This window comes from Phlebotomus papatasi, chromosome 5, assembly GCF_024763615.1.
Source record: "Phlebotomus papatasi isolate M1 chromosome 5, Ppap_2.1, whole genome shotgun sequence".
Classification (NCBI taxonomy): Eukaryota; Metazoa; Arthropoda; class Insecta; order Diptera; family Psychodidae; genus Phlebotomus; species Phlebotomus papatasi.
In genome coordinates, this window is record NC_077226.1 from 3,632,089 (window position 1) to 3,644,557 (window position 12,469).

At 34.3% G+C, this 12,469-nt stretch overlaps 2 protein-coding genes across 2 annotated transcripts in view; one reads left to right on the top strand and one right to left on the bottom strand.

Moving 5' to 3' along the window:
- Window positions 1–5,197: 5,197 nt before the first annotated feature.
- Window positions 5,198–6,189, bottom strand: LOC129808676 (putative nuclease HARBI1). The gene is made up of 3 exons (XM_055858447.1): window positions 6,016–6,189; window positions 5,582–5,904; window positions 5,198–5,504 (listed from the first exon to the last, which is right to left on the bottom strand). The coding sequence occupies exons 1-3, from the start codon at window positions 6,187–6,189 to the stop codon at window positions 5,198–5,200; spliced, it is 804 nt and encodes a 267-aa protein (XP_055714422.1).
- Window positions 6,190–11,716: 5,527 nt separating this feature from the next.
- LOC129808813 (apolipophorins) overlaps window positions 11,717–12,469 on the top strand; it is a 60,389-nt gene continuing 59,636 nt past the window's right edge. Inside the window, exon 1 of the mRNA XM_055858712.1 lies at window positions 11,717–12,180. Coding sequence (XP_055714687.1) covers window positions 12,108–12,180 — 73 coding nt within the window. The 5' untranslated portion in view covers window positions 11,717–12,107. The remainder of the gene's footprint in view (window positions 12,181–12,469) is intronic.

Genomic DNA, 12,469 nt, shown 5'->3' on the forward strand with positions numbered 1-12,469 from the left:
TACGAATAGTGAAAAAAAATCATATTTTTATGTCTCATTGCTTTACATGTTTAGTTTACTAATAATATAAAATTTTATTCTATTTTTCGTTAACGGTCAAAAAGCTTAACATTTTAAGGTTTTAATATAGACAACATTCTGAAATATCTATCTGTGAAAAAAGGATGAAGTTCTTTTAATACTAAACCTACCAAGCCCCGACCATTGGCCGGTTTAAAATCAACACATACTTTAAACGGTACAATGCCCCTATCAAACTTTATGAATTTCTTGAAATATGCATGTAACATATTTTTCAGCATTCAAATTTTAATTTATTGCTCTTTTCCAAAACAAATTTGTTGAGAATCCTACATTATCGCAGTTTGTCACTTGACCGAAAAACGGCCAAAAACAGTCGGTAGGTTTAGTGTTAATTAGAAAAAATTAACATTATTTTACTACAGGCGGTATGTTTTATGTGTACAAAATCGTTCAATTACTTCATATCTATGGGTTTTCCAAATCGAAATTTGTTTCATGGTTTTCCCAAAAATATTTCCTTGAAATTTCTCATAAAAAATATCAATATTGGTATTGCTAACAGGAAATGTTCAAAAGATTCAAAAATGCGTAATTTTCCTTTTTTTACATTTTACACATTTTTTACATTTTACATATTTTTACATTTTTACATATTTTTTACATGTAAAATGTAAAAAATATTTTTTACTATGTAAAAGCACAACCCTGCTCTTAACATTCCGATCCGGGGTACTCTTCCCTTATTTGATCATAAAGCATTAGGAAAAACTCTATTTTACATGAATTCATCTGCTGAATAAAAGTGGGACGCGAAAGAATTAAGGAAAACTGTCATTTTCATAAAGGGTCATCGAAGAATAAAAGACAATATCTCTTATCGCTTGCTCAACAGCCTCAATAATTCGATTTAGGCTCTATAAACCTTACCCTTTTCCACGGGGAATTCAAATGTAACTGCCATTTAACCCATTCCTTACCATTGTATTATACATCATACGCAAATTGAGTGATTTTTGATGATTTATTCCTGCGTAATTTTTATCCGAATTACTGTCGGGAATGGATTTTTTAGTAACGTTAGTTATTCAGTTACTTGAGAAAAATAGTCCGACAGAGATAAAAATACATTTTGATATTATTTTCTTGCTTCGCGGAAGGTCATGCAAAATTGTTTGCTCAAAATGGCGGACAGAAAATACGACATCCCGTCGAATTTGTTAAAATTGGCGTCTGTCCTCTTTCCTGATTTGAATTCTAGTTGCCAATTGGTGTTCTTGGATAGTCACTCTATCTAAATCAATAGAGTTTGTAATGAATTAATGCACAGAATTTAAATTCAGTGACCGTTAAGACGTGTGTTTGACAGAGGCTCCCCGCGCCTCCATATGAGATAAAAATTTTTTCTTTTCAAAAAATTCATCTACTAATCTGATAGGAAACTTATCCCAAAATATGAATATTCTATCTCAAGTATTTCTGGTACATTGACTGAATGGGTTAAATTTGAAGAGATCAATATTTTAACTTTAAGCCTTTAAGGACGAGACACATTTTACGGACTGAAAATCAACAATAAAAATTAAAATAAAAAACATAATCAATGATAAGTCTTACATCTAACCTTGGAAAGTCCAACAGAGTCTGATTCGGTGTATTTTGTGCTTCTATGAACAATAGGGACAAAAATAGCCCAAAAATTTAAGTGATTTTTCTGCTAAAACCAATGAATAATATTTTTCGCTTTAATGAAAAATATTACGTATGAGTATTGTAGTTGTTATTGCCAAAAAGGTTTTGCTTAAAAAAAAATTGGAAGTATAAAAAATAAATAAAATCAATTATGAATTTGAAAATTTAAAAATTCGCCATTTTCGGGCTTAAATATTTACTACGTAGCAAATAGCTAGAGACTTGCAAAAAATATTCTAGATTCCTTCAACCTTCTACTTTGCAATTATGTACAGACATAAGAAAAAAATAACTTTAGGTAGTAAGAAAAAATTATTTTCTTTATGGGACCCCGGTGTTCCAATCATCCTTAAAGGGTTAAGCATAAAACGGTTATTATTGCTCTTAAAAACACGCACAGCTTGAGCATAAAACGGTTATTGTGCCTAAAAACATGCACAGCTCAGACATAAAACGGTTAATATTGCGCTTAAACACGCGCACAGCTTAAGCACAAAACGGTTCATATTCCACTTAAAAACACGCACTACTCAATCATAAAATGAATAAAAATTCGCTTAAAATCACGCACAGCTGAATCGTAAAACGGTTAAAAATGCGGTTAAAATCACGCATAGCTCAATAACAAACGATTAAGACAAGCGCCTGGAAAGTTGGTCTTTTTATATGGAGCTATTTGAAGCCAATTCTTAAATTGATCTCGGACTCAGCTCAAAGTGCTCCGAGGAAAAAATGTATTTAAACAAAAAATTTAGTATATTTATCCCTCAACGCGGTAAGTTATCTTATAATACGGAAAAACTTCTCACTTTTTAGATATTTATCGTAACGGTCGCTAGTACAAAAAAAATCCCATATAAACTTAAGTGGGAGTATGAGAAAGTGGCTTCAAATTTCAGGAAACTTGCCAGGGACTAGGTTTTAAACCATACTTAACAAGAAATTTATCAATCATTCGTATTGCTCGTATCAGTAGGGGAAAGTACTCTCCCTTCGAACGTTCATGCCTTCGAATAATATGAATTTTCTTTAGGTTTTCCTAAGAGACTTAAACATTTCTATTAAATATTAGTTGGCTTATCATCAATTGTTGATAATTCCGTAATAGTTTAGTGTAAATTTCTTACGAAAAACAAAATAATTTCACATTATTCGAAGGCATGAACGTTCGAAGGGAGAGCACTTTCCCCTATAACAAATTCAATATAAATAATATTTCTATTGTAAGTCCATTTTAAATGACCGAGTTCTGATTTTTTTTCTCCAAATTATAGTATTGTATGTCGACTTATCACATGCATCTTGTTAAAAATTCCGCGTTAGATTATGATCTGATCTTTTTAAATTTTGCAAAAAAAACATTAATAATTCAATTCAGTATTCTGTGATTCTCAATTATTCCATTCTGTGATTCTGTTTATCCCAGAATTCTTCGAAATTTATCGAATATCGAATTTAAAATGTTATTGCTAAATATGATCAAGATAATTTCTGAACAATAGTAACCGCTACAAAGTCACCATATGGAACAAATTAGAGGAAATATCTAGCTAGAAAGCTTTCCACATCATGGCTCAAAATAATTAAAATAGGGTTAGAATTCAACTTTTGAAAGAAAGTTTTTGAAACTCTAAAAACAGAGCATTATCAGTCCATTTTTTTTATCAAAATTTTGATTAAATTTTTCATTTTAAACATAAAAAATATTCTTTTATCAGAATTACCACTCGAATTTTTTGTGGAGTGTTTTCGTCTTTGAAAATAAGTAGATATCATTAAAAAAAAGCGATTTGAAAATTAATTTATTGTTTACTTTTAACAGAAAGCTTGTCGAAATTTTCTTAAGAATTAAAAAAAAGGGAAGCTGCTGTTAGTCCCTTTTCCTTAAAACATAAATGCTAATATTTATTTTTTGGAATTCAATTAAATCTGAGCCCAAATTATTGAGATTCTCACTCCGCGGGAGCGAGCAAAATGTGAGAGACAGTATTATTGAGCTCTCGTACTCGATATTTTGCTGGGTGTGCGAGTCGGTTTCTCTCGGCTGCTCAGGAGCTACCGTGTGCGAGTACGGTCGCCATTTTTTCTTCTTTTTCTTTATTATGTGTTCAAAGTGATTGGTTTCTTAACCCCTAAAAATCGTCAAAATGGGTGATGTGTAAGTATATTTTGTACATTTAAATATTATTTCATCATATTCAATATTATGTGCAATTCTAATCATTTTTTCTATTTCTATTTCTTTTATTAAAGCAAAAGAACAACAGGGCGGCAAATGAATATTTTAATAACCTTTATGGAGGATAACATATCAGTTGCCACCGCAAAGGCGGAGGGTACTTCATATAAGAGTTTCAAGCAGGACAAATGGTTGGAACTTGAGAAGAAGTTGAATGAAGCTGGTCCACCAGCAAGGGATGCTAAAGGTTGGAGAAAGGTATGGACCGATCTCATCCATGAAACGAGAAAAAAAAGTTAGAGAAGCAGAAGTGGATCGTGGCACCACAGGAGGAGGGAGGGCACGTCCAGTGAAACTAACTGAAATCCAAAATAGAGTCCGGGACCTCTTGGATTTATCGAAAGCAGTCCAAGGTAATCCCGGAATTAATTTTGGATTTGGCGGACTGCAAGAAAAATTTGATGCATCCTAGGCAGGCCCATCCTACGCGCCAGCCGATCGACCTCGAGCCGGTCCACCGGAAGCCGGCCCTTCGCATGCCGGCCCTTCACATGCCGGTCCTTCACATTCCGGTCCTTTCCAAGCCCGTGAAAATGATCCATCGGTTGAATATCCTGCGTTAGATGAAGATTCATGTAGATCAAATGCTGGGATTGCAGTTCTAAATGAAGCTGAAACCATAGAAGTAAATGGATCGCATGCCAATAAGGGCAAAAATCTGACAAATACGAAAGGATCGACTCTACTAAAGGCATAAGGGAAACTGGGGCACCACCAAACACTAATTTTTATTTCTAAACTACTTGGACTATCTCGACCATTCCTTCAGTGGACAAGCATCGCTATAGTGCCTATAAATTCCTATCAGTCTTATCTTCTGATATCCAATATCCGATTAAAAAATCGCAGTGTTTGGTGGTACCCCGTGTTTGGTGGTGCCCCAGTTTCCCCTACAATGAAAGATTCGAGTCTACTAGACAATTTCAGAAAGAGCAATTATCTTTCATTAAAGAAACAAAGAAAGCTTCTGAATATTCTTTTAAGGAATTGATCGATATTTCTAAGGAAACGCAAAATATTTGCAAAATGCAATTTAATTTGGAACGTGAACGCTTTTGCATCGAGAAGAAACGCCTGGAGATTGAGGAAGACACACTGAAGACATTCCAGAATATCCATGAGAGTCTCCGTAATTATTTTGAGAAATAGTTTGAAATAAAAGATGTCTTCTTCCAAAGTATTGCTTTTATTTAATTGATTTTCAAGAACTTAAACTTCATTAATAGAATCACAAGAAGTTTAGATTTACATTATGTATCTTTTTAGAAGTTCCCTGTTGTATTCTCCTTCTTCTCGGAGGGCCGATTGACCATATTCTTGAAAAATATCATCTTCCTCGTCATAACTAATCACGAAATCACCTTCGATGTCTGGAATGTTTTCTAGTTTACAAAAATTATGAAGAGCTACACAGCAATTGATTATGCGTGCCATCTTTATGGGTCTGTATCTAAGTGTTCTTTCAGAAGTCAAAAGTACCCTCCAGCGGTTCTTCAAAACGCCAATTGAATTTTCAATGATCGTTCTTATTTTTGAGAAATTGCTGTTAAATCTGTAAAAAACAAAAAGAAGGTCGTCAAAGCGCACCAGCTTTGCAGAATGCTCGAACTTGTTACTTTTTTGTTGTACCTTATTTGCTCATCCGTTCTTGCATTCCTATACGGTGTAATCAACCATGGTTCGAGCGGATAACCTGAGTCACCTAGGATCAAACATCTTTCGTGTTGAGTACGATTGATGTTGAAAAGAAATTTTCGTTCTTCAGATAAAGCCCAAATAGCTGCATCATGGGTCGCTCCAGGGTGCCGGGCATCAACATAAATAAATTTCTGTTCATGATCACATATTAGTGAAGCATTGATACTGTGAAATCCTTTTCTATTTAGGTATAGATGCTCCTGAGTTGGAGAGGTTATGCCAATCTGTGTGCCATCTGTAAGATCCAAGTAAACCTATTTCACACAATGCTCAGTTTTTTTATACCCCGAACAAAGATTAACATACCTATTACACCTATTGTTGATGATATTCCGTACTTTTCATAATCTTCCTTCTTTAGAGACTTGTCGCTCCTCACGTGTTGTCGGCCACTTAATGTACTTAGACCCAAGGCGCCTCGCAAGAATGGGTAGAAGTTCCTCGAGTATATTACTGACTCCACTTTGGCAAACTCCGAGCAAAAGGTCTTCTCCTACTGGTCTTTGATAGTCTCCGATGGCAAGAAAACGCAAAACCATACTAGTACTTGTGTAGCTTTTGGATAAGAAGACCTGCGGAAAGGTTCAGGGATATCGGATTCCACGAGATTCATGATTTCCTCGAACATGGACTTAGTAATCCGAAACAGTTCAGTAAACCTTTAAAATTACGGAAAATAATATCTTGATTACCCTCATTATTCATAATTTCATAATGTATATAAATTTCTTAGCAAAAAAATTCAAGAAAAGTATTGAATAAATATAATTACAATGAGTATACCGTTTATCAGGAAGATCAAGTGCGAGCTGCCGATTTCGTATACGTCGTCTTAATGCGTTCAGCTCGTCAGCAGCTTCTTCTTCCATCCAATCCTCCAACAGCATTTCGTCCAACATTTCTTGCACCATCAACATTTTCGTGAATACGTCCACTTTTTCTTATTTATCACGATTTTTTCACAACTTTCAGAACCAAACTAAACTTGTTGTTGACAAAAATATAGGTTATGTCAATTCGCCATTCCATGTGTCACGAAATTTGCCACTTTCGCCTCTCGAGTAGCGCTCAATAATTCCCTCTCTCACTGTATCGAGATGAGTCAACTCGCAGCACTCGCACTCACTTTGCGAGTGTGAGAACATCATAATTGGCCCTCTGATTACGGGCTATCTGAACCACTTTAAATCATCAAAATCGGATTAAAATAGGATTGATTTTTATTTACAAGCATTATTAAAGTTTAAAAACTTTTTTGGTCTCTAAGAACATCCTTTTGGGATTCTCAAACTTAAAATTCAATTTCCTGGAACTGAAGGCTACTCTCAGATCCATGAAAACGCTTTTGTACCTTTTGTCTAAATCCTTCAAAATCGCTTAAAGATTGCAGTGATTTCCTCGTAAAACAGATCGTAATGGCTCTGGCACACCTTTTAGATCAGGAAAATTTCATGATGTCGAAATTCGAATTCCTTTCTTTCTCACATGCTTTGAATATGTCTATCTCATTCTCTTGTACTCTTCTTCTTCTTTTAAACATCACTCCAAATTAAATTTAGCTCAATCGAATTTAGTATGCGAAAGAATGAGATAGTCATATGCAAAACATGTGAGAAAGAAAGGGATTCGAATTTCGACTTCATGAAATTTTCCTGATCTAAAAGGTGTGCCCGAGCCATAAGTTTCCAGATTGTTTTCCTTTTATTGATTCTCAATTAAGCTCAAAGTCTAATAAGCTTTTTTTTTTACAAATTTCTTTTAGGAAACTTTTGTTCTTTGCGTTCGAAAAAAAAAAACAATTTCTTTTGGGGATTGTTCATCAATTTGGCTCCTGACTTTCTAAAATCCTATCTGAATCCTTGTCTCTAAATAGAGCTTCTTATTAATCGAAAATAATGGGCACCTCAATCTGTGTAAAATATTGAAGAACGATTTTGTTCTTGGTATCCCGGGTGTGTCCCCCTTAACCATATTTGCTGACTGGGTCCTTTATCTTGTATCCGCCACGGGAGAAATTGTATTTCTTTTCGAATGAGACATATTCTTTGAAAATATCCAATATTCTTTGGAAAATAAGAAAAAAATCCATAGAAAGTCTGCAATGTACTATGGCTTATCTTTCGCTGAATTAAGAATGATTCTGCGATTTCATTTGATTCCAATGATTCTTGAAGGAATTGTACTTCAGATCCTATTAGAATCTTACGAGTGATTCCATGGATTCCATAGATTCTAACGAAAAAATGTGTCGGTATTCCAAGTTTGAGTAACCCCTTATACGGGCTTCAGACCTAAGGCTTAGCCATCTGGCTTAACTCCTCTAATTCCTTATTAGGCACGATTTTTTAGGAAATTGTTGTTTCGGATTGGATATTAAGGGCAAATGATCCATTAGATTTTGAAAAAATCGATAAAATTACTTGTTATTTAGATTTTTGAGACCTTCGGGAACTGGGCTAAACCTCCAGTCTGAAGCCGGCATTAGGGTTAACAGACAAAACAGCAACAAAAACAACAAAACCCAAGATAGAGATAATTTTTCTTAAATATTTTTAAAACTTCAAAAAAAAAATTCTTTCAATAAATTGCACAGATGGCACTGTGTCCAAAAGCAACAATTTCGTCGAAATATTTCAAATTTCCAACGAATTTCTGGGAGAATTTACCTTTTTTTTCTAGCAATTTCTCTTCGGATTTCTTCAAAAACAAAAAAAGAAATAATTGAAAAATTTGTGGAAAAATAATTGAAAATTCAAGAGAACAAACTAAATAAAAGAAAAACTAGGTTTTCTTGCGGAAAACTCGTGAAAAGTGACATCAAAATTGTCATTTGAATCATTTTTTCAGCAAGGCTTTTGCAAGGTTTCAGCAAAAAATTCACCAAAAATCCATTTTCAATCCGATTTTGATAACCTTGACGATTTTGGAAAGGTAAAAAGATTCTCCACAAGACTCACTTACAAGAAAACTGCGTTTTCTTTGGGGAAATTCGTGAAAAGTGTCTACAAATTCTCATTTGAATCATTTCCAGGAAGACCTCGGTAAGGTTTCAGTGGAAAATTCACTAAAAATCCATTTTTAAACCGATTTTGATGATCCTGACGGGTTTGGAAAGCTAAAAGAATTCCCCAGAAGACCTTCTAACATGAAAATAGGGTTTTCTTTAGGGAAATTAGTGAAAAGGTGTCTGCAAACTTTTCCTTTAAATGTTCCTAAAACAAATTTATGCAAGGTTTCAGCAAAAAATTAACTAAAAATCCATTTTTAAACCGATTTTGACGATTTACACGCCTCAAGAAAAGCAAAGAAATTCCCCAAAGGAATCGTTAACGAAAATACTGGATTTTCCTTGGGGAAATTCAGTGAAAAGTGTCTGGAAAATCTTCCTTTAAATCTTTCTCAAACAACTCTTGTGAAAGTTTTCAGCAAAAAATTCATCAGAAATCCATTTTTAACCCGATTTTGATGATCATGACCGTTTTGGAAGGCTCTAAAGATGCCCCAGAAAACTTGCTAACAAGAAAACTGAATTTTCTTTGGAACAATTGGTGAAAAGTATCACCAAAGTTTCCCTTTTCACATTCTCTAATAAACCTTTTGCAAAAATATTAGCCAAAAATCCATTTCTAATCCGATTTTGATTATCATGACCGTTTTAGGAAGCTAAAGGGATTCCCCAGAAGACTAGCTAACAAGAAAACTGAGTTTCCTTTTCGAAAATTGGTGAAAAGTATCTCCAAAGTTTTCATTTGAATCATTTTCAGCAAAACTTCTGCAAGGTTCTACACAAAAATTCACAAAAACTCCATTTTTAATCCGATTTTGATGATCTTGACCTGTTTGGATAGCTTAAAGAGTTCTCCGGAGGACTAGCTAGCAAACACACTGGGTTTTTCTTGTGAAAATTGGTGAAAAGTGTCTCCAAAGTTTTTATTTGAATCGTTTTGCTAGCAATTCTTCTGCAAGGTTCACCAAAAATCCATTTTTAATCCGTTTTTGATTATCTTGACGGTTTCAGAAAGCCCTAAAGATACCCCAGAAGACTTGCTATCAAGAAAACTATGTTTCCTTTGGGGAAATTGATGAAAAGTGTCTTCAAAGTTTTCCTTTAAATCTTCCTAAAACAACTTTGTGCAAGGCTTCAGTCAAAAATTCATCAAAAATCCATTTTGAAACCGATTTTGATGATCATGACGGTTTTAGAAAGCTCTAAATATGCTCCAGAACACTTGCTACCAAGGAAATAATGTTTTCCTTGTGAAAATTGGTGAAAAGTTACTTCAGTTTCCCCTTACTACATTTTCAGAAGTTCTCTCTGCAAATGTTTCAACCAAAAATCCATTTTCAATCCGATTTTGATAATCTTGACGGTTTCGGAATGGTCAAGAGATTCCTCAGAACAGTATCCGACAAGCAAACGGGGTTTCCTTTGGAAAAATTGGTGAAAAGTGTCTGGAAAGTCATCTTATAAATCTTCCTAAAATAACTTTTGTGCAAGGCTTCATCAAAAAAATTCATTAAAAATCCACTTTTAATCCGTTTTTGATAATCTTGACCGTTTTGGAAATCTAAAGAGATTCTCCAGAGGACTATCTAAAAAGACAAGTAGGTTTTCTTTGGGGAAATTGGTGAAAAGTAACACCAAACTTTCTCTTTCTACATTCTAGATAATCCTTCGATAAAAATTTTAACCAAAAATCCATTTCTAATCCGTTTTTGATGATCATGACCGTTTTGGAAAGCCCATGAGATTCCCCAGAAGACTTGCTAACAAGAAAGTAGAGTTTCCCTTGGAGAAATTGGTGAAAAGTGTCTCCAAACTTTTCCTTTTTTCATTCTCAAATAACCCTTTGTTAAAAATTTTAACCAAAAATCTATTTCCAATCCGATTTTGATGATCTTGACCGTTTTGGAAAGCTAAAAGAATTCTGCAAAGGATTAGCTTACAAGAAAGTAGGATTTTCTTCAGGGAAATTGGTGAAAAGTATCACCAAAGTTTCCCTTTCTACATTCTCAATAAGCCCCTCTTTGTAAAAGTTTTAACCAAAAATCCATTTGTATTCCGATTTTGATGATCATGACCGTTTTGGAAAGCTAAAGGGATTTTCCAGAAGACCTGCTACCAAAAAATAGGGTTTTCTTTGGGGAAATTGATGAAAACTACCTCCAAATTTTTCATTTGAATCATTTTACTAGCAATCTTTCTGCAAGATTAATCAAAAATCCATTTTTAATCCGTTTTTGATGATCTTGACCATTTCGCAAAGTTCACTGGATTGCAAATTTTCCCTTTCTAGTCTTTGTGTGTATTTTCCTTATTGTGCAACAAAGTGATTCAGAGGAGCATTGAACATAAAAACAAAAGTGATAAGAGTGATTGCATAAAAATACATTTGGGGAAATTAGAGTAAAACCTTGTAAATGTTGAACGTTTTTCGAATTTTGTACAGCACCTCATTAGCATGAATCACGTATTGCCCCCTTGGTGGTTTTTGTAATATTTATTAAAAGACAAATATAGATTCTTTTTTTTTTTTTTGCTCATTCATATGTGTTATCCTCATTTGAGATGTGCATCTATATATATATATATATGTTTTAAGATTATGTTTAATGTTGTATTTGTGCCTATGTAGTGAATTATCTAATATTTTTCCACAGCTTTCTCTCAGTCTTTCTCTCTTTCTGCATCTTTTTTGGTTTTTCTTGATAAGAATTTCCTGAAGAAAAATATTTTATTGATGTCATCAATTGAGAAATTTTCTTAAGAAAATCCATTGTGGAGGGAGGGGGAGGGGATAGGGAGGGGGATGGAGGGGAAAGAAAATGAATGGGAAAATGATAAGAGAGACGGTCCAGAGAATGAATATATCTATGTAAAATAATTTAATGGGGGGTTGGACCTTATCTTTTCCCCGTCCCTATATCTTCTATTTATTTTGTATTTTCTTCTTCTTTCTCTTTTGTGGCCTTTTCCACTTTGTGATCTCTCTCCTCGAGAAGGGGGAAAAATGTAAAAATTGTAATCAGAGAAAAATCACAACAAAAAGCCAAGAGAGACAGACGAAGATACACATTCCACTTAAGGAATTCTCTCATCTTAGACACCTTTTTTCATCATCTTCAATACCCCAAAGTTCATCAGTCACAATTTGATCGTTCCCGGACTCAGATCGAGTCTTCTTGTCCAACCGACAAGATCGCGCGGACTCTCAAAAACAAAAAAGAAATCGGTTAACAATCATTTTGTGCAACAATTCTGTGTACTAAAACTACCCCATTTTCCCCACAAAACTGCCCCAACGACAAATAAAAAGTGTTTTCTGTGCTTAAAGTTATTGGTGCTGTAGTTTAGTTTCTCTTTGAATTTTTTTTTCCTCAAAATCAGTGAAAATTCCTACGAAAAAAAGTGATTTTCCCGCCAAAAAGAAAACCAGAAGGAACAATTTCGCCGAAAATGGCGCAATTTTGGACAATAATAGCCCTAATTGCTGCCTTTCTGGCCATTGCAGATGCCGCTGCTATCAAAGGTAAAACACCTACCCTTCCCCTGCCCCCCCCACGACCATCCCAAGGTCACAAAAGGTCACTCACATGGGGAAAACTTTCCATTTTCACTCTTTACCCTTTCGACCTAAAGGTTATCAAGACTCCTCACAGAGAGGTCAAAGTTTGATAGACAGATACTCAGTGTACCAAGAAAAAAAACAGAAATAGTACTAAATGTACTAAAAGAAACATGTACTAAAAGAAACATGTACTAAAGGTACATGTACTAAAAGTATATGTAATAATTGGATTTCACACAGTTTCCTCAAA

What these genes read in the sequence shown, in the direction of transcription:
- LOC129808676 (XM_055858447.1), bottom strand. Translation starts at nt 6,189, where the DNA reads ATGGTTTTGCGTTTTCTTGCCATCGGAGACTATCAAAGACCAGTAGGA. An exon ending in CAACACGTGAGGAGCGACAA is followed by an intron (nt 5,905 to 6,015) that starts GTCTCTAAAGAA and finishes TGTGTGAAATAG; the next exon opens with GTTTACTTGGATCTTACAGA. An exon ending in AGAACGGATGAGCAAATAAG is followed by an intron (nt 5,505 to 5,581) that starts GTACAACAAAAA and finishes TGTTTTTTACAG; the next exon opens with ATTTAACAGCAATTTCTCAA.